Source organism: Anas platyrhynchos, chromosome Z, assembly GCF_047663525.1.
Source record: "Anas platyrhynchos isolate ZD024472 breed Pekin duck chromosome Z, IASCAAS_PekinDuck_T2T, whole genome shotgun sequence".
NCBI classification, from domain to species: Eukaryota; Metazoa; Chordata; class Aves; order Anseriformes; family Anatidae; genus Anas; species Anas platyrhynchos.
This window is the reverse complement of record NC_092621.1, coordinates 45,047,661-45,075,458: the sequence shown is the minus strand read 5'-3', so window position 1 is coordinate 45,075,458 and position 27,798 is coordinate 45,047,661. Positions and strand designations below refer to the sequence as shown.

The window sequence follows — 27,798 nt, the reverse complement described above, 5'->3', positions numbered from 1 at the left end:
ATGTGCTTCATTATTTATGCGTTCCCAAACTCTGTTTAGTTATGGTGAAATTCTAGATGATTCAGGCTCCCTTTTTTGTTTGCTTCCTTGGCTTTTCTTGCAATCAGTTCTTTATTTTTTGGACTACTAGTCTGGGCATCTAAGTCTGGGGCCAAGGACAAAATTACGCTTAACCTATTTATGTGTCTGTTAAAAATTACGTGTTTTAAGGAGACAAAATCTCATGGTTACTGGCAATTATAGTGCAAAGGCAAGTATACTACAGTTTAAATATTAATTCATTTTTTTAGATATTAAGACTCAGTGTCCTGGAACAGTGTGTACAGTGAATTAAAGAGCAAGGGTTTGTGCTCAGAATGTGGGTTTATGTCACGTTAGTCTTACTGTCGAAGCACATTATTACATTAAGGGAGTGCTTTGCTCAGAGGAAAATACCATTAAGTTACAGAAGTAAAATGTGAATGTTCCCAGAAAATCCACATACGGCTCTTCCCAACTTTGAAACTGTGCATATGGAAACACAGGCTCGTGAAAGCATGGAAATCCCTCCCTCTTTTAGCACAGAAGCCGAGGCAGCAGTGCTAGGCAGTAGGAAAAGCTGTCTCACGACACCTGGCTGTGTCTGCACCTGAGCCTTGCACCGGTGCCGTGCCCTCCTCTGCCCGCCGCAGGCATCCCCTGGGTCTGCAGGACAGAAGGACAGCACCTGCAGCCCAGTCCTCAGAGGTGGGGCTGTACTCAGGTACTTCTTAAAGCTTGCCAAGATGCTTTATGGAAGGAATTCATCGGGACTTGTAAAGCCTTGGGCCCATGAGGACAGAGAAATGTAACAGCTGGGCAGGTCTGGGAGCACTGAGCTGCAACGGCAGTGGGGAAAGAGACATGGGGGGAAACGGGGAGAAAGAAGCAAGGAAAGCTGAATGAAAATGTGGCGACTTTTAAAGTAAAGCACAGTGTGCAAGGGGGAAGAGGGTGTCTGCTAAAGGGTGATTTGCTACCAGGAAAAGTTATAAAACAACAAGCAAACAAAAACAAAATCACCACCACGTCTCTGCAGCAACATAGCTGCTGGTTCATTCAAAGATCATTCAAAGATGCACTGGTTTCCCCCCACATACTTATAAATAAATAAATAAATAAACAAACAAATATATATATATATAAAAGAAATAAAACAAACAAACAAACAAACAAAAAAACAACATTCCATGATAGAACTTTCCTGGACACTCATTCACACTTCGTTCAGCTTTGGAGATAAACTGGCTGGCTACATTATGTGTTATGACGACCTCGCTCTATGGATTATGATTATTTTGGTGTTATGCTTTTCCATATATCCCCTTAATCTTGGTGCTAACCGAGGAGGGATTTCCAGACTCCGAAATCTTTTTGCCCCTCTGTGTGGCACAGAACAATTTGCTGCTCCTTCCTGGCGCATCCTTTGTTTTCAATGCCCAACATTCCGTGTGGGCAGCAGAGCTCGGGGTTAAAATCTCTCTCATTAGTGAAGGGGTATTTTGTGTCTGTCAGGCTGCCCAGCTGCACATACTTGTAGCTGTAACATCATCAGGGCTGTGCTGGTCACCGTAACCCTTCCCTGCTGCAGCGTAGGATCGGTGGCAGCGGTCCATTGCTGGCTCCTCCTGCCTGAAGCCCTGGCTGTTTTCTCAAGCTGCCCACTTGCTCAGGCTGCTTCTCTGGCTAGACCTGCTTCCAGGCTAGACCTGTTTCCTTCCCCGTTATGCGAGAGGAACATGCAATATGGTACAGTTAATTCCCCCTTGAAGAAAGCGCAGAGCCAAAGCAGCTGCAAACACATCCCAGCAAAGCTGAAGACAAAACAAAGCAGAGGAACTGCTGTCAGCAAATTGGTATGTTTTTAAACCGTGTTTGTAACAGAAAGCATATGATCAGGAATGCATCTCGTCTGAGAGGGACGAGTTATCTAGCTCACAGCCTCGTTACTGCCTGGCTTTACTCTAAACAAGTGACCTGCAAGAAAATAGATGGCAGTCCTTGCCTAACCGTACGGACTGACACAGTTTTCACTTAATCTGAGATTCATTTTTACAGTTTAAAGCTATGTCCTGAAAACATAATCAGCTAGATCCTAACCAGCTGCTGACCTGATGAAATAGGTGGGACACAGTCCAGACTTCTGAACAGGGACTTCTAATGCGATCCAACATAAAACTATCAGCGTGCTTTGCAAGGCTGAGCTCGGGATGGGGAAATGCTTGTGGGTGCCCCATCCCTGGAGGTATTCATTGCCAAGCTGGATGGGGCTTTGGGCAGCCTGGGCTGGTGGGAGGTGTCCCTGCCCATGGCGGGGGCTGGAACTGGGTGATCCATGAGGTCCCTTACAACCCAAAGCACTCTGCCGTGCTGTCATTCTCTGATGACTGTGTAACAAAAGTAGGAGGAAAAGTAAGCAGGGCAATAATGCACCTGCATGATTGCTTGTGCTTGTCATAGCCACGCACACTGGTGTGTGATGTCCAACAGCGTTAAAGTCTTAGCGTTCACCTCCAAAGAGACAGATTCAATGATGTCGTGACATTTCTGCCACTTTAACCAAATGCCTGATTAACGAAAATACTGTTTTAAAGAATAACATGGTAATTTCACTGGATTTTAGTGTGTTGACTGTGAAAGCTGTTAAGAGTTAGGGCCTGATATCACTTCCATTAATGGTTTTAATTTGTCACAATGTTTGGATTTTTTTGTTTTTTGGCTTACCTTTGTTTACTGTGTAACTAGTATCCACAAAGTTTTCCTCTAAGGAAGTTAATGTGGGAACCCCCGCATTGCGGGAATGTTGAGTAAAAAAAAACAGTACTACACTTTCTGCTTATATATATTTATATAAATATATAGATAAAATTTTTGCTATGCTTTATTAAGAGCTTAAATAATTAAGAGGCATTTTGCGTATTTCACTCCCAAGACTTTCTACATGATTCACCAAGATATGACACCAGTGCTAACGCTTCTATCAGTTTGACGAAGCCACTCTTTCATATATTGAATAGTCTCCTTTGTTCTCTTTTTTTTATGATGAGTTTTAGTGATAATATCTATTTGAAACTACCCTCAGCTTCCTTCTTAATCTGGAGCCTCATTCTTCCTAGGAATGCTTGGATTAGCAACAAAAGGTCACAGAGCCCCAGGTACAGAACCAGGGCTGTCAGTACTGCCGTCTGTGGGCTACGTGGTGATGGAGTTTTATTTGCCATTCATTTCCGAGCACGAAGTTGTTGTGAGGAACATCAACGTTCACATGAATGCTCTCATTAATTCTGTTTAAACAAACTGCAACAGCCATGGTAAACATCTAAACCACTACTGTCCTCAATGAAAAAAAAAATAACAAAAAGGTAAGAAAAATAATTGTTCCAAGGAAGAAAAAACTTGGTGATATGTGCAATGTGTGGAATGTCTTATTTGCAATGCTATTTTACCAACAGTGGCTTACAACACATTTACTTGACACGTCTTGTGTAGAAACTTTATTCAGCTTTGTGTTCTTTCCCTTACACAGGGGAAAGTCAAAAAGGAAGTTGATTTTCTTTGCTGGCCTTTGCAGAAAAACCTTGTGAAAGGAAGCATAACTCTTTTATAAGAGAGTAGGATCCCTCAATAAACACATCTATGAGTGTAACTGCATTAGAAGTCACTGCAGTATCTCAGCAAGCACTTGGACAATTTCCAAACTCATGATGCATGTGAAAGAAGCTGCTGACTGTCCCCTGATTCCAGTAACAACTCCCTGGGCCTGGAGAAGGGGAGGTCGGGAAATGAAGGGAGGTGAAGAGGAACGGGGCTCCTTGGAATTAAGTCACTGTTAAGGCAGTCTTTTAATAGACTCTGCATAGACCTTTAAAGAAAAGTAATCTCCACACTTAATTTTTCTTGTTGATATCCATTAATTTTCACTTTCAGCTTCTTCTGTCTTACTACAAAAGCAGAAAAGAAGTGATTTTTTTCTTAGGTTTATAAATGAACTTTGAACAGCTATGCAATGGAAAAACTACACATATTTGAAAAAATATTTATTTTTACAAGTATACAATGTAAAACAATAGTATACAAAGTAAATATATTCACAAATGCTTTTGTTTTAAAAGTCCCTCTCTGAAAGGCACATTTTAGATGTCTTGTGATCAGTGGAGCTGTACATCCCTAGAAAAGAAGAGCTGCATTTGATACATCACTAAAAAAAGGGGCAGCACAGAGGTACGGAAGAAAGTCCAGAAAATGAAAGGTACAGTTCTGGTAGAAGTCAACCTAAACAAGACAGAGACAAAATCCTGATCTTCATTTTTGCTTCAGAGTTCATCCAATCACCAGATCGCTGGTTGGTCACTTTCCACAGATTATTCCATCTTCCAGTCAACTTCCCCACCCCAGCCATCCATCTGATTTTATATTAACTTTTTAATTTGTCATTGAAGTTACAAACAAAATTTTAAGCACAGCATACAGTGTTATCAAATTTCAGTAGTTCCTGTGTTTGGCCAAGTTACTGCAGTACATAAAATCATTCAAGTCAAGAGTCCTTGGGCCTCTGCAAACTGCACCAGTTGTACCACCAAGCAGCGAGGATAAAACCCCAGCTGCTGGTATTAAAAAACTACCTGGAGGCACACTGGAGTGTGTGTACCTGTGTGTGTTGCTGGTCTTGTGCGTGTACATTTTTACCTGTTCTTGGTTACACTGAGCCTCTGGAAAACATAAATACTGAAAGGTAAATGTTTCTGTCAGCTGATTGTTTTAGCAGTCACATAATCCTTCCTTTGATGTCTTGGGTCAATGAAATCCTAGTACCACCGGGGTTTAGGAGGAGATATATTAAAAGAATTTCTCTGTGATCTTTCCTGCAACGGAAACAGCAGCAAAAGTTATTACTCTGTCACAATAAAGGGTTATCTGTGCATTCTTGATTGGCCCAGTCTTTCATATGAAGGTTTGTGTTGTGTTTTTTAAGCTTACTAGTAGAGCATAACCGTGGTTACAAAGTTAACAAAGCTAAATTTATAACTGTATTTTTAAAAACACTGTTTCCCCTTATATTTTCTGAGATAAGAAGCCTCGGTACCCAGAAGGGGGACCTCCTTAGAGCTACCACAACAAGGTTTGGAGAAGACATGAAAGAGCCAAAGGACAAGCACCTCCCCCGGTTATTAGCAGGTTACTCTGAGCACAATGCTGGAGGTCAGTCACTGGAGCAACGCTGTGTGATGTTACACATATCCACATACCTTCTCGTCTTAAGCCAACAGTTCTCTAAACAGTACTGAGGTAGCTTGTCCACCTTAAGCGCATGGTGTTTAACGTCAGGACAGCGCAATGTATACTGATTTGGTTTTAGAGAGAAGACAGTAACAACATTTCTCAAAGGCTCCTAGAAAGGTACTTTATTTTATTTATTTATTTATTTATTTATTTTTGCTCTAGGGCTCGACTCCTGTTCCTGCTGAACTGAGCCAGTGTGTAAAATCAGAACTGATATCAGCTCAGTAGGCACCGGAGGACGGGTCCATCAACGCCTGGAACAACAGCAGCAGCCGTAAGTGGCAGCTCCAGTCGGAAACAACCACCTTCCTGCGAATGGTACACAACGCTAAGCTACAACTGCGGAGAAGTCACGAGAGCATCCGTTAAAGAAGAGCCTACAAAACAAAGCTTTATAGACAATTCCAGTTTAGCATCGCAAACATTTATTTCCTATGACCTTTAGAAAAGCTCAGCAACCAGGTTACTCTTGGGCAATACCCTCCTTTTGTAGTCAGGCTGAGAAATTTAGGAGCGATGTTTATTTTCAACTACAAAACAAGTCTATGGTCCTTCCTAAGCCCCTTTTGCTCGTTAGCCTCCACGTCCTGTATCTGCGCACAAGCACTTATTGTAACACTGCCCGCCAAGCAGCAATGTATCTCAGGCATCAAGTGCTCCCTGCCCCACGCAGGCTGACACTTAAGCGTCCTCATCTCACCTTCTCTTCAGGTGCAGAACTTAGCCACTGTGAACAAAGAGGAAAACAATCACTGTTCACCAATCAGCTAAGCTCTGCACCTCGCCAGAGAGGTCTCCGTCTGAGTACAACTATTTTTCAGATGAGGTTCTTCCGTGACGCGTCTGCTCCTTTCCTCTTTGGACTTTATTTTTTTTGCTTAACGGATGGAGAGGATGCCACAGGGTACACGTATCAGATAGTTACGGAGATTTTCAGAGTAGCAGCTGCGGTCATGGCTATGTGGTAATCCCTGGCAATGTGATTTTAATCTTAACTCACAAATCATCATGCCAGGAACCCAAACAGCCACAACACTACAAGAAAGCTGTGCAGTCACACAGTCACACTCCTAATGGCATCTTTAGATTTATTTTTTGTAGTTTGCCATACATTTCTAGTCTAAAAGGTCAAACAGGCAATTCTACACTACTGCACATACATACTACATAATATTCCTGTGCTAGGTAGATACTTACCACCAGAAGTTGCAGAAATTTTTATTTTATTATTTAAGGATTATACGAAGACAGTTCCAAGCACGGAAGTATCAGAATGAACTGCATCTCCATCTTTCTTGTATCTACCAGATTGTAAAATATTGAACGTAACTCAAGTTTTCTGTGGGTTCCTGACAACTGGCAGCATGTAAGCAAATCTCTTAGCCCTACCCGTTTTAGAAGACAACCCTCCTTTCCCAAGACTGCTATCCTGGCATTCGTAAGTCTCACCCATATTTCCCGTAAAGTTTCCCTGGCAGACACAGTGCTTGTCAATACAGAACAACCTTGATTTCATGGTATCTGCTATGTTTCATATAAATGAGGTAAATGCCATGAATTCAATTTGAACTTACTACCAAGTACAGGCTTGAATGGGAGAAAGTCAAGATTCCTGCTAGATACCAATTAGAAAATTATGATTTTGCTCGATTAGATGCCTTAATTTTGATACCACAAATCAATTGTAGAGTTAGGTGAACAGCCAAGGCAATCATCACTCTGTCAGATGAGTTAATTTACGAAGCAAAAATCTGAAGAATGCTGTACTGAAAGAGACGTTCATACCAATCCTAATTGGCTATGTGTTAAACATGCATGTACAAACACTGTGAGGTTACCTCAGGCTATTCAAAGAGACTGAGAAATTGAGAATATCTTTGCAAGTGACCCATTTATAGCCTGCAGCAATCTTTATTTTGTGAACATTTCCTTCAATTTTGCTTTTTCTGTTGATTCCTCCCCGTTAATTTCAGAAACGAGCTAGATTATGTATGACATTAACCAGTTTCTTTATGTTAAGGCTGTTCTTACTTTATAACCATTCTTCAAAGACCTGACTACGCTTAATCTGCTTGAATTAACAAATTGTTCTCACATGATTCAGACTTGGTTGCAAGTGTACAACTTCACAATTCTGTTGTGGGATAAAATTCTTTTCAAAGTTTGTGCTACCTATCAAGTCAGCACACAGCTTTGTTAAGCAGCAATGCTTCTCACACAGTTGTGATTTTGTGTATGCTGTAGACAGAATTAAGAATACAGGACGGAAAACAACTGCAGGTGCAGCCTGGCCTTCCCTGGCCATTCTGACTTACAGTTGCCTCTTGTACAATCCATTACAAAGTTTACAACAACGCCCCTCCGTGCTCTCCAGCCAGTGCCTATGCATATCTAACTCACTGCTCCAGCAGCTGGGCTTAAAAACAAACAAACAAAAAAACAGAAAAACCAAGATAGTTCAAAAATTAACTCTTGTTTAAATAAGCTGCCACAAGCTCTGTGGTATGCCAAAGTTTACAGTGTTTAGTGAGTTTCTTTATAAGGCAAAATCAGGGTATTTAATTAAAAAAGGAAAATCACCTCTTCAGAACAACATCTCTGCCACCACTTTGGCGGAGGACACGTCCATTTGTTCTCGTGCTGCAGCAAAGCATTTGTATGCAAGTTCCTGTTGTTTGGCATCTTCATTCACCATTAATTCACCATAGAGATACACACCCATTGCCTGAAAGAGGAACACAACACACAGTCATCCTGTCACCAGTTATGACTAGTTGAACAGTTTTCGTGTTGTTGACCTCCAAGTACCCACTTAATTCAAAAAAAAGAATGGAAAAAGCCTTATACTCAACAGCATACCTTTCCCCCCCAAAAAATGTAGTTTTCTTTGGCTCTCTGTAGCCTAAGATTGGCTATATGTTGTATTGAGTGTGTAAAAAAAGAACATTACTATAAGAAATGTACGTTGTGTTGTGACAAGCAAATGCTTTCTCACTCCATTTTTCTTGCCACTTTTGAAGTTGAAATCTGTTTTCTTTTATCCACTACCTGAAGTACTTCCAAATGCCCCTTAAGAAAACAGCTTGTCCTTCCTTCAACAGGATACACATTTTCTTTCCAGTTGGGATGTTTCCACATGCACTAATAAAGAGCAGAACAGCTGAAACACCCCACTCTGAAATCCCCGTCTGGCAATGCTGTATCTGGAAATCAATCACCTGTGGCCAGGTCTGTGTTTCAGAGCCTTTTCTTTAAGTCCAAGATGCAGCTTAACCTTTCTGTAAGAAGGCAGACCGTCCCTTAGTGCTCATACTGGATAACTGAGTACCTGGGGGTAAGATCTGAGCCCCTTTGATGGCAGGTAGCGAAGCACTAGCTAACTTCATGGGAAACATATTGGGGATTGCCTTTTTTTTTTCTGAAGATACAAGCTTTGCATCTTGTTATAGGAGTTCCATAAGTGTTAAGCTGCACTTATCAAAACACTGTATGTATGTTATTATTATATATATGCCATACATAATATGTATATATTATGTATGCAATATATGCCACATATATGAAATATTATTTATATACATAAGACGTGTGATATTATATATATATATATATGACGTAATTATTGTATTTGGCATATATTATATATATGCCACTTATGTATAATTATTAAACGTGGCATATGTTATATGTTATATATAATCGTTATATGTAGCATACATTATACATATAATGACAAAACTTAGCAGCTTAGCAGATTAACTTGTACAGCTGCAAACTTAATGCTTGGACAGTTGCAGAAGAGGAAGAATATGGACAGCATTGAAAAAAAACAATTCGTAATATAATTCCTCACAATTTCTAGTGTTGGCTGATAAGGTTAAAAATTAAGCTTCAACAAGAGGGGAAATTTATAGTTTAACAGTGATTGAAATTAAAGAAAAAGGTCCCAAACAGACAGAAATCTGACAGACACTGTGACAGTGCCCTAACCATGGGCATTTCTTCTGCATTCACAGACCTCAGGTTTCCAGGATCTGCAGCTGCAGATCGCACCAGGAACGTTGCCTTGGAGCTGGGCTCCAGTTGCTTTCATAAAGAATTTCAAAATGTTGGAATTTTGTTCCAAATAGGAATTATCTTCTCTACCCACTATTAATAATTTTCCCCCAAACCTAAACATTAAAATGCAGTAAAAACACTGGGTTTTTGTAATCCTGGAAAGGATTAAATAATCACATTTACATTTTTCCCAGACTTTAAAGAAAAAAAAAGTCTTTCATGATCAGTAACGACATGCAACTACTCTGATTTGAGTTGTAATGATTCCAGAACCTGGTTGCGTTATAAACTGTTTCCACCACTGGAGTAAATGAAATGAAAGATATTGAGGATTACATGAAAAAAAAAAAAAAAATTGCAGAAATTCTTTCCCTGCACTGCAGAAAACATTTGTTTTTGTTTGGCATTGTATCTGTTCTAAACGTAACGTAATTCAATATGTTTGTATGAATGTCAGGATTTTTGTTTTGCCTTTCTGCTGGTAGACACCTGCATCATTCCATATGACAAAAATATGCACAATATATATAAATTCCTTGTTGTCATAAATGCTGTTGTTACATGCTACTTTTTTTTTATTTTTTTTATTCAAACAAAGAGCTTGCCAGGAAGTCTTGAGACTGTTTATTGGTTGAGATATAAATAGGAGGTATACTCCAGAGCTGGAAGAAAGAGCCTAAGAGACTGCAGTAACTTTATTATGCTGTTGTGACAAAATGTATTTATTTGTCTGAAAGCAAAAAAAGCTCACAGGCTGTAAATGGCTTTGTTCACTGTCAACACGAAAGGAAAAGGCATGAATATCTCTCTCACTGATTTTCATATACCTTGCAATGTTTTCTTTCTTTTTTTTTCCTCCCTATATTTTAAATATAGCTGTGATCCTAGGCAGTGAAGGTTGAATAAAAACAAATGGGAAGTGAAATCAAAAGAACAAGGCAGAGGTACAATTACAACTGCGATTTCATAATAGCTTAGCCATAGTAAAGACACTTTATACAGCTGGCATTTTAAGACCTTCAAAATTGTCTCAAATCATTTTTTTAACAGTGCAGATGCATCCTTGGATGAATATCCTTGCGCTATGCTTCTCCTGTAAGACGATCTGTACATCGTCTTGAAAATTTCAGTCGCTGTTTTGCACCAAACTCATATCTATGTGGGTTAATATTCACAGATAGACTTGCCTTTGTCACCCTGCAAACTGAGGAAAATGTGTCTTAGCATTGGCAAGGATCATTGCTACATATGATCAGCCTAGAAGAGAGGGATCTGGGGGTCGTGGTAGACAGCAAGTTGAATATGAGCCGGCAGTGTGCCCTGGCAGCCAGGAGGGCCAACCGTGTCCTGGGGTGCATCAAGCACGGCATCGCTAGTAGGTCGAGGGAGGTGATTGTCCCGCTCTACTCTGCGCTGGTGCGGCCTCACCTCGAGTACTGTGTGCAGTTCTGGGCACCACAGTATAAAAAGGACATGAAACTGTTGGAGAGTGTCCAGAGGAGGGCTACGAAGATGGTGAAAGGCCTGGAGGGGAAGACGTACGAGGAACGGCTGAGGGCACTGGGCCTGTTCAGCCTGGAGAAGAGGAGGCTGAGGGGAGACCTCATCGCAGTCTACAACTTCCTCGTAAGGGGGTATCAAGAGGCAGGAGACCTTTTCTCCATTAACACCAGCGACAGGACCCGCGGGAACGGGGTTAAGCTGAGGCAGGGGAAATTTAGGCTTGACATCAGGAGGGGGTTCTTCACAGAGAGAGTGGTTGCACACTGGAACAGGCTCCCCAGGGAAGTGGTCACTGCACCAAGCCTGACTGAATTTAAGAAGAGATTGGACTGTGCACTTAGTCACATGGTCTGAACTTTTGGGTAGACCTGTGCGGTGTCAAGAGTTGGACTTGATGATCCTTAAGGGTCCCTTCCAACTCAGGATATTCTATGATTCTGTGATTCTATATGACTTGTATAAAATGGAAGCAGAAGAGAATATATCCTATTTTACTTTACAGGTGATTAGCATACTTAGGTGGGGCTGAGTATACCTAGGCAGATTCCTTAAATTGCACTATTCAAGGAAAGGGCATAAACTGAATACACATTCCACTTTTTAGCTGTCTCCAGCAAGAAAATATATTAATTTTCAGTTTCACATTAGGGTCTCAAAAAAATTTAAAACGTGATTATTTTGAAAATGCTAATAACATGTAACTGACCTGATCTTCTCTGAGAAATTTCTCAACATCTCCATATGCAGGCACGTATTTGTGTTTAACAACAAGTTCACACCACCGATGACGAACCTTCGGGAAGAGGAAAAAAAAAGAAATAAATGAAATTGTATGTGTGTCTTTCTGGGCTTCAGAACCCCACAAGACCTGAAAACAAACCTCTCATTCTAGAATAGTAAATTAATCCATATCCTGACACCAGTTTGCAGCATCTTTAGACTTAAGTTTGTCTGAATGTTATTATCCTTCCTTTATGTTTGCCTAAACATTACTTATTTTATAATGTTAGAAGTAGGGAATAGGGGCAGGAGACGCAGATGATAGCTAGAAATGCCCAGAAGAGCCACAAGACAGAATTAATTATCTCTTCTATGCAAGTGTACAATCCAAGTAATAAAAAAGCTTAAATATAATACTGTACCAAGATCAAATTCATGTTAAAAGCATGTTATATAAAAAACCATGCAGCAAGGTTCAGTTAAGTGGAACATAGTTTTGCCACCATCATTTTCCAGGACTACATTTTAAACACCTTTCAAAGAGTTTAAAATCTGTCTACACTCAAAAATCTAGGCTGTTCTACCAAATGCACATAGACGGAAACAGTTATTAACATAATGTAATGAAAAATAGAGTTTTTAAAAACAATCACAGTCGAAAAATTTTTATCTTTAAGTAGTGTGAATAACATGACTTTGAAATGACTTTAAATTTCTGACTTTGTTCTTCAACACTCCTGTGGATTATAAGTCATCTTACACTCCAGCAAGGCTTCCGCAAGTTGTAGGCAGTGACCAGGCTGATGTTTTTTACTCTATTACTGGAACAGCACTGATCTAAAGGAAAACAATTACGTTCAATAAAGCCCTCCCACCCTCCTGCTCTTTCTGTTTTACCCTGTGGTCTTACTATCTTTTGTAAGATGGGGCACATAACAACAATCACTTTGTATAAAATAAAATGTCAGCAGTTTTAATAGTTTTAAAAACCAAGTCAAAATTGTGTTCATATCAAGTCACCGTGAGCAAGCCTTTTTCTGAATGACAGATTTACCAAGAACACTGAGAGTGGAAGCCAGGAATGAAAAAAAAGAACTGAACTTAAATATCTTATTGCTTTGTTAAATAAGGTATTTGGACATACTTTCCCTGTCATCCTAATCCTTGCTAACTTTATGTCTCAAGAAAGTTTTACAGTCGTATGTGATTAGAGAATAACCCCATTAACATGATTAACAAGTAATAAAATGCTCAGCGGTCCTGGAAGAGTCCTTTTGGGTAGCTGGAATCTCCTCCCAGCTTACCTGTTACATGACACAGTTTGAACACAGCTTCTGAATTAAACAAAATGCTGCGTGAAGTTGTGGCTGAAGGGAATTTGCACTCACAGCTTCTAAGACACTGCAGAATTAAAGTGCAACACGTGGTGGGGGATAAAAGCTGTCTCTGAAAGGTTTTTGCTGACTAAATAACAGCTGTTAAGACTCCTGCATGGGGAACCAGCGCTAAATCCACAAAAGCAAATGGTGTTCCAAGCTTCAACTTGTTTTGTCATAGATGCCCACGCATCTATAATATGGGCCTTTAAAACCCTACCCAGCTGCTGCTTTTCCCTGGAGACACTGAACGCATCACCAGTAAATCTTCCCAGGCAAGCCAGCTCCCTTACAGGACATTTTTCATAGCACCAAACAGCTCCCTGCCTGGAACAAACCTTAGAAATTTAGTCTCAAAAATTAAGCATATCCCTCTCTCATCTGCAGCTTGAGTTAGCCAAGCAGAACAGGAAACATTGAAAAGGTTGTCTATCTTCATTGGAACCACTTTATCCTACCTACGCAGCACCTGATGTCAACTATTTAAGAAGAAATAAAATTTTCTGTATGTATTCTTGGCACATATAGAATAGGCAAGGAGGAGAGAAAGGGACTGCGGTGTTCTGCTGTGATCATTGCGCTTCTACGCCTTGTGGCCCAGCACGTGAGAACGTCCAACAAACAAATTACGAAGTCTTCCGAGATAGGGCTCTCTTCATACCTCCTGGTGAAGCTGTTTTTTCCCCACATGTAATTATTAAAGCATTAATAATTACAGGATCCTACAGGAGATAATCAGAGGCCCTTGGGTGCCGAAATTTCTAAGTACTTTCAATAACAACCCCGTCACCTGGCTTGCAGAGTGCAAACACTCCCTTTTGTGATTGTTACCATAACACCTGCACGGAGAACAGAGCAGGAGTTATCGGTGTGGATGTACTCACATGCTTTTGCTCACTCACATACTAACATAGTGCACGTCTGCCTTACATTTTTGTCATTGCCTGATTATCTGAATTCCCACTGTTTTGCAAAACAAAGAACAATTAAGCTGTATCCTTTCCTTAATCACCCCTTCCTCCACAGGGTTCCCACTCCTGGCAGTACACCTCCTCTCAAAGAGTTTGAAAGAGAAGCATTGATTTGTTGAGTGAGGTTTAGTACAGCGCACACTTTTCTTTCTCTCTCTTTTCTCTTTCTTTCTTTCTCAGGGTCATTACAAACCCTGGCACAGTCCCAGACCTGAAGTGCTGGAGGCCCTCCAGCTGGGGCAGGAGCAGCGTGTCTGTTATCCTCAGATTACACGTTTGCCTCCTGCTTCCCAAAAAGCCCCGAATGCCGTCACGGCGCGGCGAGCTGCAGGAGAACCAGCCGCTGCCGAGGCACCCATAAAAACCAGCTGTGGGGGCAGCCAGACCCCAGCTTCCCGGCAACCTGCAGGGCAGCTGTGGGCACCGAGACTGTCCCAGCATGTGGCAGGGGCTCGGTGTGACCTGCTTGGCCCTGCCACCGGAGCCTCAAGGGTGGCCTGAGCGGGCACGGCCTGGCTGATGTCTTGCGGGGCCTGTATGGTGCGCGGGCCGCCACGTATTTTTTATTTTTTCTGGTACAATCCAAGCCCTAGGCTCATACCGCACAGCTGAGAACTTTATTCATATAAGAGGAAGACATAAAAAAAAATAAATTTGGTTCCCAGTGTCTCTTCCAGCGCTCGGAGCATGAGACACCCCACAGCTCTGCAGCGTAATGCATGTGTCATGCAACCAGGCCCTCTAACAAACCCCTATCAAAAGGCAATGTTGAAAGCTAAGTAGCTTGTGGTAGGACCAAGCTAACCGTACCGCATCCTGTATACGCTCTTCTTGGCTTTTCCTTTCCTCCCAGGAGCAAAAACTCAGTGGTGAAAATAAGAATTCATTCATCTCCTCCAAGTCCCCCCTCTGCACACTTCCCAGTGCTCTCCCACACAGTGCAGAGATGCATGCCGTATGTCCCTTTGGCTGGCTCCTTGGCACCAGACGGACCCAAAAAGCAATTCGCAGCCATCCTTCCCCCTGCTGCTGGCAGAAAGCACACACCTGCAGCCGCCTGCCCATCCTCTTGCAGGTCCAGCAGCTGCAGGACATACGTGCCAATGCTGGAAATGCCGCTGGTTTTCCCAGCCTCAGACTGATGAGCCCGCCCAGGCAAGAGTAGAGGTGGCAGGGGCCTTTTGTGGCACCTCCAGTCCCTGACCCACTCCTCGTCTCTTTCCTCCCATCCAGCTTTCACCACTGATGCTGATATTTGAGCAACCACCTTCTCGAGTTAAACGGGGATCGCTTTTCTTTGAGGTTTGCGAGACACCACACATCTGAGCAGTGCATTTCTGAGCCACGCCTCAGCGGCAGGAGGACACCCAGACAGCCACTTGCGCAGGTGTGATGATTGAAAACCACTGATAGGTTTCCACAAATACCAGCCGCATCAAGATCTATGTGTTGGCTAACATCTAGGTGAAGTATCTTGAAGGGCTGCTACTGTTATAACATACACAATCTCCAGTTTAGAAGCTTATACAAAGAACTTAAGTGTTCTCACTTTATCTTTTAATTTGACTTCTGGAAGAATACACATCAGTGCACAACATTATGAAGAACTCAAACATCACCTGCATTTTGACAGTGAAATGGGAAATGTTTAGAAAACAAAGTGACACCACCCTGGTCTATTTTCAGAGAGTAAATTGCTACATGAGAAGACTTCAACTGAACTAAGTACTTACATAAATTACATAATAAATTATATTAATATATATTAATATCCAGCTCTAAGACAGTCCTTTCATTTTAACAATCTGGGCCATGATCTTTTGGTAAATGCTGCTTGAGTATATCATATCAGGCATCAAACACATGCCTCGACTTGCAAAAGAAAAGCTACTAATAACCAAATCTGAGAAACTGTAATTTTAAACTATTTTAAACAGGTCTTAAATTATATATTTTTTTCTTTTCTGACCCAGGTGATTAATTACATTGCCTAATCTGTTTTATTCTCCTGTGCCTCATACAAACAATCAAGGAAGCCTAAAACAAACACCCTCACAGAAAGCTCCGTATGTTCTATTGTAGTAATCTAGATTGTTAAAGTTCTCAATAATATGTATGCAAGCAAAATAAATATTTTACGGAGAAGATGAGAGGAGGAGAGGAGGGTTTTATATTAAGCTTTTGGTCTGCAGAATGAGAGACTAGCTTCAGGGAAAATGAGTACATTTTGCTAATAGCTGGATCCAATTTAACAGGCGCCATGAGACAACAAATCTAAATCACAGAACAAAAGCAACTTACTTAGAGATCCTAGTAAACAGGCTAATGTGAAATACATTAAGAGCTATTGAACACCAAAACGGAATCTTTATTAAAGGTAGGAGGCATTTGTGATCTTTATAAAGCGTGACTTCAGACTTGATTGGAAAAAAAAAATGTATTTGAACAACCAGAATCACAAACGTTAAACAGATCTCAGTTGCCAGACTCCAGGCTAATATGGAGAAGAAAAAGACAATGAAACTTTTTCAAATAATGATGCCTTCCTACTATAGATTAGTTTTAATTAACAAAAAGGAAGCTGGTATCTCCAGAGCACCAGAAAACTGTTCTGTTCTATCTGAAAGTATTTATCTCCAGTCTCTTTCTATACACACACAAATTGGATTTAAATATTAGATCATTTTCAGACAATTAAGGAACAATGCCACATGTTACTGGGCAATATTTGGACTAAAAAGTCTTTTACAATTGGCTAACATGGACAAATTACAGTTTAAAAACTGCAAATTTTACAACCTTATTGTGGCAAAGTGGCTTTAATGACCTTTTTTTCCCCAGCTGCCTTTGCAACAGCAAACATTTAAGAACAGCTGAAATAGTTACTCTTTAACACACCAGAGAGGTTGCATCAGTGACTTTTCATTCTATATAATCTGCTTTTCACATGAGCATTCCTATACTCTAAACCACAGTACAAGCATGCTTTAGCATGTAAATTTGGTTTCACGAACATTTACCAAGTAAGATGATCAGGGATGCTCAATGAGCTCGAAAGGAGCAACGGAACAGCCATGTGTGTTACAACTTTGCTGACAGAGTATCAGATTGGCAATCTAGAAAAAATGTACTCAATAGCCAAAAACCTACTGAATGCAAGCAGAACGGATTCATCACTCTGACAAGAGGTCTGTAATTGGGATTATTGTATATGCCAAGGGTTTGTCAGGAAGAGTCTGAGCAAAGAAGCTGTCTAACAGTTTAAATCAGGTCCAAAAAATTCGGTAGCCTTCATTGCATAATTACTTCTCAGGCAGTAAATGGTAATACTCCTTCTGACAACACTGCAGGGCCAAGGAAACCAAGGCCAGATAGAGAACCACTGCAGCAGGCATCTTTGATAGCAAACCTTTTTCCTGAGACCCTCATAGTGCCAAGACTTAATGCTGTGTACTGTAATGTGCTCTCCCAGTACTAAACACATCATTTTCCAGCACTGTGGGCAAAACTATGGTAACACCTTAAATGTTAACGTGGCTCTTGCTAGCCTTACTTGTGCTGCTTTTCAATCCATGTGCTGGGAAGAATCCATGTTCAGGGGGAGCAGGGCTGGCAGGACCCAGGCCTGATCGATTCAGGGATCCCCACCACGCTTTGCATTGGACAGTGATTGCACAGGTAGCTCCAGGACCATTACTGCCACCTTGGACAACATCCTATTCCTCTTTCTGTCCCCTAGCACAAGTGTTTTAGCCCATGCACAGCCCAGCATACAGGAATATGGTCATTCAGGAAACCTTAAGCTAATGAAAGGCTGAGCTAATCAAAATGATGTTTGTCAGGAGATACTTGTCATTTTAAGAAGAACTATGTAGAGGTCAAAACACTTTAAAACCTGAAGTAATGAACTGGCTGTAAGAAAATTATTTAAAACATAGTTTTAACAGAATACCAAACTAGATTTGGTAACATTGGTAACAATATCATACTTCCTTAGTTCATTTTGCTCCTTCTGATTGTTGTTTCTGCATAAATGAAGTAATTGCATGCTATGACGGGTGTTCGTGTGACAGGGGAGAAGCACTCCAAGTCCTGCCTCTCCTTAGCTCTTGCAGCAGCACTGACAGAGGCGGAGCTTCATGCAGTAACTGCCTCCATTTAATATGGGAGAAGAAAGGGCTGTATGATCTAGCTTTTTTTTTTCCAAGAGAAAAGAAAGAAAAGAAAAAAGGCAACAAGTTCTGCATTCTGGCCAATTGCAGGCCATGGGACAACTGGTGGCATTTGGAGCTGCCACTGCCCCAGCACACCCGAAAGCCACGCAGTGTGTTCCCACAGCTGCTGCAAGCCTTAGCTACCAACAGGCGTGGGCTTGAAACTTCTCCCCTTTACAAATCTGATTTATGGGCACACATTTCCTTCCTGTCCCTTCACCTTCCGTCCAACTGCAGGCTATCGAACCACTCCTCTGTGACAAATCCCAGTGACTTTCCCGAACTTACTGCAGTCCCTAGGCCTTGCTGAAGAGCAACCAGGCAGGTCCCTCTTGTCTGAGTCCCCACGCTGCTAACACACGATCCTGCTTCCAAATAAAACATATGCTAATCCACAACCAGCGCAGGAACTCTTTCCCACATAAACATACGGAAGCCTAGGAATCACAAAACACGCTGCTTAGGAATGCCCAAGCAGAGCGGAGGACATCGCTGCTGCTTTCTCTGATCAGAAAGGCATAGTGACTGGGGAGTTGCATCCCAGGACAAGGCTCTATGAAGTGCATGCCAAGAGCTTGTTTAGAAAAAAACAAATACCCTTTTCTACCCCATCTCCAGTTCACAAAAAAAGAGCTCCCAATTAGAGACCACTCTTCTCCCTATGTGGGCCACATCTGTGATCAATGACATCTGTGTTCGTAGAAGTTTTCCAAAAGAAGGCAGAAAATGTGAGAAATTAAGCAGCCATGTCTAATCCTTCTTAAAAGGTGGCTCCAGCTGTGTCTCACTTCTGGTGTCAAAGCGCTCGTCATGAACCAGTGACCATGGTAAGACACAATGCTGACATCCCATGTGCTCCTCCGCCTGCCTCTCCTCTCTCCCATTTAGGAGACAGCTCAAACACAACAGTAGCTGGCCTCAAGTCTTCCTCCTCCTTCTACTGTGGGTCAATAACGTGATAATAGGACAACAATCTATAGTGAGGTTATATGAGGAAAAGGGAAAAACAGCGTGCACCAGCACCAAGTTAGCATTCACAGCGCCTGCTGGAAGAGCTCATCCCCACTGCGCCTGAAGGCTTTTCCACTGCGTTTCCATTTAGGCTGCCATGATCTCTCTTCTAGGAAGAGTAGCTCCTATATCGTAATGCCATGTGAGGTAAGGATGTGTTTAACACAGCATGTGAAACCATTTAGTTTGAAAAACAAAGGTTTTTAAAAATAAGCCTTAATTAAAAACATAAATACACTACTTACACTGGAACCACGCGCTTCCCCTTGCCCCTGCCTAGCCTTGCATGTTCAGCAGGCTGTACTGTTAGTGCGTTTCACAGCTTGCAGCAAGATGGGAGATGGCAGAAGCGATGTCATCAGCTGCCTCTTTAACTACTCCACCGGAGATGCGTGTCGATCTGGGCTTTGCTGTGGTGCTGCTTGCTTTCAGGCTGCCTTCTGCCCCGCTGCAGAACAAAGGAGCTCTGCCCTCCCAAACCGCCCTGCGCGCGCGGTGCTGGGGATGCCCTGCCCCATGGCAGGCCTCCGCACCACCGCAGGCCCCAGCACCACCACCTGCAGCACCGGCCCCACGTGTGGTGGTGGGGACAGCAGCACAGTACCCTGAGGTACAGGGTATGGGCCTTGGAGGAGAGGGAAGGAAGGGCAGGTCCCAGCCTCAGGCCACAAAAGGCCGCAGGGACAAGGTCTGTCAGGGAGGTGAGACAGGCTTGGGAACATATGTTATGTCCAAACTGGCCCCTCACCCAAAATGTAAGACCACAACTGCCTCTCTGTCTGATGCACAAACCCCATCCAAATTCCCTCTGACACGTTGACCAAAATGCTTAGCGACAATAGTGGCTATAATACCTCTGGTATCACCATGATCTTGTTTCTGCATCAAGATCACAAGTGGTTCAAATACTGCCCATCACCCCCGTTTCCAAACCCAGTATGTCTAGAGTTCCTACCCGTACAGTGTTTGCATATATATTTCAACACAAGCTATTTATAAATGCAAATAAAAGCATGCTGGGCTTATAAAACCAAATGTTGTAGTGGGAAAAAGCACATAAACACTCATACATCTGAAGCAGAACCCCAGCCCTGCAAAGTTTGATGTTGAGCACAAGAACCTTCTGTTACCAATTATAACTGAGTCGTAACTCCCGTTCAGCAAAAGGCAAGGCTGCTGCAAGAATCAGCACAACAGTGAGCTGCACCCTCAGCTTGTGCCCCTCTCTCCTCTACTTCTGCCTCCTCCCTCTCATATCTAGAGGCAAAAAAAAACAGTGCCTTCCTTTTATCTTTGGTCTCCACAGCGACTGTGGTCCAAACATTTGTCATTTCCAGGCAAGATGACTGTCACAGACAGGATCTGGAGCTGCATGTGCGAATGAGGCACAAATTCCAGGCAGTGAATAATGTGGCCGCCTGGCTTCTCCATGGCTTTGGCCACAGCCAACCCATCCACCCTGCGCTCACATCCTTCCAGTTTTGCATAGTTTAAAACTTTGGTTCTAATTTTCAAAACAATTAAACATGAGGTTTTGACACTAAAGACCTTTCACATCACTCATACTCATCCCTCTCCCAAATCCCAGAAAATACTCTCAAGAGAAATATATGTTGATTGCATATGCTCAGAAAAAACATGCTGCTGAAATGGGAACACACACTCTACTCTGCGTTTTAGATTTTTGAGTCATCCTCTCTCCTCTCAGTTCCCAAGAATACAATCACCCTTGCTGCCCAGGGCAATGCTTACCCCACCTGGAACGCAGCAGGACGCCCCTCCAGGACCCTGCAACCCCAAAGGCATTTAAATTGCACAGAGTTCAAAAGAGGACAGCAGGATTTTACTCACACAAATATATTTAAGTCAGTGACTCAGCAGTGTGACCAGATCTGTGTGGCTAAGGTAGGGACGCCAGAACCAGCAAGGGTTAGCAATTTCAGACTGCCCCATTTCTTGTGCTATACAGACCTTGCATGTTTATGGCGTGCCATGTTTCTTTTCCTGCTCTGTGGTCTCCGCCAGGGGTAATCTGCATTTGCAGTCAACCTTTATGCAGGCAGAAGTACTAGATGAACTGTTTGGATGTAGGATCAAAATCGGTTTATTTTTAAATATGAAGTATCTTGTTCACAGTTGCAAAATGCAACATACAAGCACAAATATGTCTAAAGCTTCATAATGAAACAACTGGGGAAAACTACTACCGATAGCTAAGAGGTATTGTTAGTTTTTTTTTTTATTTTTTTAAGTGCATCCTCCTCAACATCCTGGCAGCTAACATACATACACAACCTTTTAAATTTCTGGACAAGGTTCATATTACAGTGCTAGGCTTATATTGCCTTACACAGAATTACTGTATAACATTACAAATAAAGCAGTTGTACCCAATTCAGAACACCTTTGAGATTGACTTCAGAAGTCCAGAGGCCTCCACCACAAGATCCTCCTTTCCAGAATACAGAAAAGCAAGAACTATTTCCAATCCCTCCCTCTGCAGATTCTTTGCATAAATAGCAGTAGAATTAGTGGTGGTAGCAGCAGTAGTAATAAACAAAATTAAGTACATGGTTCCTTCCTACCATTGAGTATCAAAAAGTTGTTGGGTCACCTAATGAGGATGAAATTAAGTGCTAAAACCAGCTAGAAAAATAAGGGAGGATAAGTGAACGGCACCAGCACAAGACAGAGGCTTGGAAGCTCCTGCGAATGCCACCCAGCAGCAAGTGAGATCACTTGGAAGAGGCGTGCTGCTGCTGGCTCTTGGAGGGCTCGGGATAAGGAGTGCTGACTGGTAAAAAGCTATTTTGAGTGTTCCATAAATCTTGTGCTCTGACTGTGCCCTTCAGAGACCTAATGCTGATTGAGGGGTTTTCGGTTCTTCTCAAGTGGTTTGAAAAGTCCCCGTACTTTACATGTAGCATCAAAACTAACCCCAATCATGGCAATTTGAGACTATCCTTTGATCAGTCTTACAAAGTCATCCCAACATATCCGCTCCATTATGACAGGCACACAAACCAGTGTCAGCCCCAGGGGACAACTCCCCCTGTTGTTACTGGAAACGTTTTTTTTCTTCATTCTGTTCCAATTGTTTTGGTCTCACACTGCATTTTGGGACTCACCTTTGGAAAGCAAGTACCATGGCCTAGAAGCTGCTTTTTAACTGGAAAGAAACAGACAGAGGGGAGGAAGAGAGAGAGAGAGAGAGAGAGAGAGAGAGAGAGAAGGAAGAGAGAAAAATACCAATACTACCAATACTACCTGTCTGAAGAGCCTGCAAACTGCACTTAGATGCAACATAAGTAAGAACTGTAACAGGATGAAGACTGAAAACAATAGGGACCACAGAGGACTTTCTGACGAGTGGCTGCTGCTTCAGTCAATGCATTTGCTTTGTATGAGATGGGGATAGCCTAGTGTACTCTGACCTTATTCTGTTTACTAGTATAAATGGGAAAGTTTTCCAATGATCGTTAAGAAATTCTTTGCTAGGTATTTGCCAGGAAAAGTATGAGGAGAAGAGCAGTGTAAAATTTAATATTTATGTGACGATGAGTGTGAATAGCAGCAGACTTGACTAGTACAGAGATCTCACTTCATAAAAACTCATATTTCTTCTTTCTCTTCTATTTAATGAACATACCTCCTCAGAAACGGCTTGGTGTGAAAGCCTCAAATCTGATTTATTTCAGAAACAAATCTGGCAGACAGGATGACTGCTCTATCTTTTACTAAGTTCCTAATTCCTAAATACTGAACTGGTAAGTGAAAATAAAACATTCTTCAATGTAATCATATCTATCTAGATAAGCTCTTAATAGCACTCTGAAGAAGGAAGAAAGAAAATGGCAGATGAAATTTATTTTGCATCACTGATAAATTTTCACAGCAGCTTTGTAGATCCTATAAAACATGCTCTCATGTACACAATAAGGTATCTCCTCCTGACTTGAGTTGAAACTGAATAACGAGCTGTATGTTTACATGTGAGAAACCATCTGCATAAACTATGTGCAGAAACTATTTCTACTTCTGCAGAGACAAGAAATTATTGTACTCACTTGTCTTTTTCTTGTTCTTTAAAATGGTCACCTGTTTACGCTGTTGTCTCTCATGTAGTGAACTGGTGGTTCACACTAACACTGACATAGGTTAAGGGGAAGGATCACATAAATACAGGCATCTCAATGTTCAGCTGTAACAACACTCTCTGAAACATTCCTGCATATTGCTTTATGGCCTAGTCTATAAGGACTGCCAAGCCTAAGGAGGTATTTGCAACAAACTGCAAATTTTACTCAGAAGCTGGAGATCGCTCCTTAACCCCTGCCCCAAGTGCATTTGGTGTGGAAGGACCAGCCAGTGGCTTCGCTGAAAGGAAAGCTCACCAAGAGCCTTTTCTGCTGTCTCACATGGACTGACCTTCTCTGACCAGCTCCCTTTTCCCATCCAATTTTACACGGCACTCTACAGAGCTTTCTTCCGTGAGGGTGCCTTCTAACAATGCTCAGTGACAACCTGCAGGACCACTGAGTTGTACAGTACGGGAATGTGCTCAGCTTAATCCAGTGACCACCAGATGGGAAGCAGCAAGACAGATATTGCATTGTAATTCACTTGTACTTATGTGCCTGCCAGTGTTTCACGGGCTAGGAAAGATCAATGAAAAGAAGTTATTTTGTCCTAAACCCAACTCTTGCTACTTTAAGGACGCCAAGCACCTTATATGGTTTGTATTAGCATGAATGGATTTCTGTCAGTGAAATAAGATGCCACCACTTTATAGCTTTGGTCTCATAGGCAGACCTCAGGCACAATGAAGTAGTTGTATGAGAATGGCTTTATGCCACCCACATGACTTGTGATATTATGATCTTAACTCATTTTACTCACATTTTCTGCAAAAACAGTTACAGCCTCTCCCCTTTTCCTCTCCCCCAAATATACCACATTATGATCCTGAATACAGGGAAAGCATTATGTAAGTGAAGAGCATTTCAGCCAATTTGCTGAGACAAGAAAAACTAACAAAGCAACTTTCCATATGCTGCACAGGCAAGACATTTGTAAGAAAGTGATGCCTGCAGTAGGAAAGAAAGAAAACTAACTCTATGGTGAAAGTTCTTGGGAAATACATGATAAATCTTTCTGCTTCATCTACATTCTGTATTTTCTATCACTTGTTCCTACATAATTCATCAGCAAGTACAAAACACTTGCAGAAATATTGCCAAGTCTTAAATAGGACTGAAAGAGTCGCATACATCCCCTGCCCTTCTCCCGTGTAATTAGCAACCTTTTTCTTATCATCTTTGTTACTGTTCTGTAGGCCATTTACACATCCTGTAATCTGGTGTACACATGTTATAGGCCTCTTCCCCTTCAAATGAAGATGTTAGAACACAAATAATGGAAATAATTGTAGTGCTTTTCCGGACATGCTCCTGAGCAGTCTGCTCTAGGTGCCCCTTCTTGGGCTGGGGGCTGGTCCAGATGGCCACCGGAGGTCCCTTCCAGCCTCAACCACTCTGTGATCCTGTGGTTGCTAGTTAACAGACTCATCAATTGCTATCCAGAGCTGTCAGTGGTGCCTTTAGGCACTTGTAACTAACTGATTCCAGTTTTTTAAGTGGAAGTCCTCAACAGCCTATGCTCAAACATGAAAAGTTTGTATCAAAAGAGGTGTCACCAAACTTAAGAGGACTTAAATACTAACAACAGACACTTCCCAAGTAAATCCAATCTATGTTCTGTCAGAAGCTAGATATCAAGTTAACTATGTGAACAAAACGGCCACCTCAGGGAGAAAAAAATAAAGGAAACAAAAACAACAAAAAAAAACCCTCTGACTGGCCTTCAATTTGCTTATCCTGCTATGCTGTCTGATGGCAGCTGTAGTTGCTTTGTAACGTATCCCAGCTCTCCTCAATCAGCTGAACTTCCAGCTGGACTTTGTCACTTTTGACTCCCTGCAGCCAACTTCTGTAATGCTTCTCTTTGTACACAGAGCTGCGGGAGAGTGCCATGGAGATACAGGCCACGTATGTAGCATGGGGGAGCATAGCAAGAGAAAAGGGAACAAAGAAAGAAAACTGACTCAACCTTTCTTCTGTGCAATTGCCACCCACTTGTCTGACAAGGTCTGAGCCTTGATGGGCTCAGAACACTGACAGGTGAAGGAAAAATGCCTTTGAACTTTGAAAACTCTACTGCTCTCTACCTCCTACTCTTCTCTGAAGCTATGTATGTGTGGTGAGAGACCTCACAGGAGAGAGGGCAGTGACTATGTCGAGCTGCTGAGGAAATCCAGTAAGCATATATCTTGGGCCTTCCTTGAAGAAAGCTCAACAATTAAATTCCAGGCAAAGGCTGACTCACACCTCTCTCCTCTCCTGGCTGGTACAAAGAGCTCAGAACAGGGCAGATAACCTGCTGCAAACTATCCTCTCCTTCCTGAGGTGAGGTGTAGCCTTTACATTGGTAAGACTGGACATGCAAGTAGCAACAAGCAGTCAGGAACACCAAATACTGCTGCTGGCAATCTTCACTGAATGAGCCCAAACCTGCATGCCACTGTGTGCAAGCGCGGACATGGCCAGGTGCACGCAGTCTTAGGACAAGAGTGTTGAACTGTGAAGTTGAAATAAAGACGTTTCAGAAATACAGATATAAAAAGCTTTTAGAAACAGGAACCAAGATGTTCTACACAGTACCTGTGCAGGACAAAAAGACAACCCCAGAAATTAGTTCTCTTGCAGCATTTATGAAATTCAAGGAAAGGGCATCTGATCACTGGGCTACAAAGAGCTCTAGATGAGCGAGCTGTAAAATAACTCAAAGGAAAAACAAGCCTAATGCATGTGTACCTCACTGCTCATCAACCAGGCTCAGTACAGCTCTTTCCCAGCACTTTCCTGGTTCTAGCTTCGGTGTGGTACTCCAGTAGCCGTGTGTTACAAGAGCAGAGTGTTTGCACAGAACATTCCCCTCCTTTGACAATCGGCAGAGGGAAGGGGAATGAATATTCTGTGTTTACTCAATTCTCACTCACAAGGGATATCTCTACCAGGCAACAGTTTTTTTTAGAGAGAGTAGTCCTCTCTACTCCTCCCAACACACTTATTTGACAAAGTGAGATTATTCAAACCCTTGATTTTTTTTCTTCTTAGTACTAACAAGCCTGGAACATTCTTGATATTGCAAGAGTAACCAGCTCTACATGCAGAGACTATTCTTTATATCCCCTCTGATGCTGTAAGAAAATCTTTTAGCTGTCTACAATACCTACAGGAAAAACCTTCCAACTCCCAATAGTGCAGATAATATTTTACATGCAATATTTATGACAGGACTTTGTTTAAAATACAAATTAACATACTTTGTGTACAACTACTCTCACATATTACTGTCCATATCATTGCTACCAGAAGATTAATGTGAGCGTAAACGTTACTCATCAAATACAAGAAAACTAGTTATTAAAGCTAAAGTTACTTCTTCACTTTCTGTTGTGGGGTGGAACACAACTGACAACCTTACTTACAAAAATTCCTGAATAAAATCTCTGACATGGAGGGCTGTTTTTTCTACTGGCCAGCAAGCGATTTTTTTATGCTTGTATTTCTAATGATCCATTTCTGATGTCCAGGTACTAAAAACATTTGAAATACAGTAACACAACAGGATCCCTATAACTAATTAATGTCTTCGCTAACCAAGTTTAGACAAGAGCAGCTCAGCTAGAAGCTTGGACTACGGTTCCTTGTCCCTGGGTCATTATACAAGGAAAATCCCCTGTGCACATACTGGAGTCAGAGGCATGAATAGTCCTTCCCTCAGGTATGCAGGGTGTGTAAGCTAACATTCCCTTTAAAGGACTGTAGGTGTCTGTGATCCAATGACTAGTAAAATGCTAATCGTAATGTTATCTTAGTTGTACTTCTGAAGATCTGCTAAGCCCTTGGCTTCACCTTGTAAAATGAAATTGAGATTATGCTCCTTTCACTGAGGCCATAATTTATATATTTTTTTAAAGAAACATTTCTGAGAGCGCACTTGTGTACTTTTATATGACATTGCAAATAAGAAACCAAGCATGAAAGTGGATGGAAAGGAAAAACCTAAGAAACCCAAACTTGTGGCCTTGTGTTCACAATTCGTTGGCATGAAGCAGCAACACCACAGCTATTACTTTGATGTACTTCTCTATTTATTTCTCTTCCCATTATAGAACCCCTGACATTTCCCTGGTATTCATATGTGATTAAAATATATTCTAATACCTATAAATAGAAATGTTGGTTCAAGTACTAATTAAAAACAAGTCTAGCATTTGGAAATTCCTATCAATAGAAAAAGTAAAAAGGTGCAGTAAACAGTGACTGCCTTTTTTTTTTTTTTTTTTACACTAAGAAAAAGCTAGACCTCTGTTCAATCAAACTTTCTATTAGTATTTGGAATTCTAGGTGTTTGTAAGTATCTGCTCAGCAATTCAGCAATTTTAGCATAAGAGTAACAAGAGAGACTTTGCCCTTTTCTTCAATTTTAATTATTCCCATAAAATTCCAATTACAACAGGGTAGGTCACGCACACTGACTTTCCACATACTTCACAGTAGCTTTTAATTAAACAGGAGTTGA

The 27,798-nt window shown here is 41.7% G+C and overlaps 1 protein-coding gene across 9 annotated transcripts in view; it reads right to left on the bottom strand.

Annotated features, from left to right (window-relative positions):
• Positions 1–4,040: 4,040 nt before the first annotated feature.
• Positions 4,041–27,798, bottom strand: part of AOPEP (aminopeptidase O (putative)) — a 200,532-nt gene continuing 176,774 nt past the window's right edge. For 6 of the 9 annotated variants that reach the window (XM_038170281.2, XM_072030776.1, XM_038170285.1 and 3 more), the window contains 3 exons: positions 11,567–11,653; positions 7,879–8,023; positions 4,041–4,880 (listed from right to left, as the gene is read on the bottom strand). In XM_038170281.2, coding sequence (XP_038026209.1) covers positions 7,883–8,023; positions 11,567–11,653 — 228 coding nt within the window. In that variant the 3' untranslated portion in view covers positions 4,041–4,880; positions 7,879–7,882. Of the gene's footprint in view, positions 6,600–7,189; positions 7,715–7,878; positions 8,024–11,562; positions 11,654–27,798 lie in introns of those variants that run through there. The other 3 variants (XM_038170282.2, XM_038170283.2, XR_011805683.1) reach the window with 3 other exon arrangements.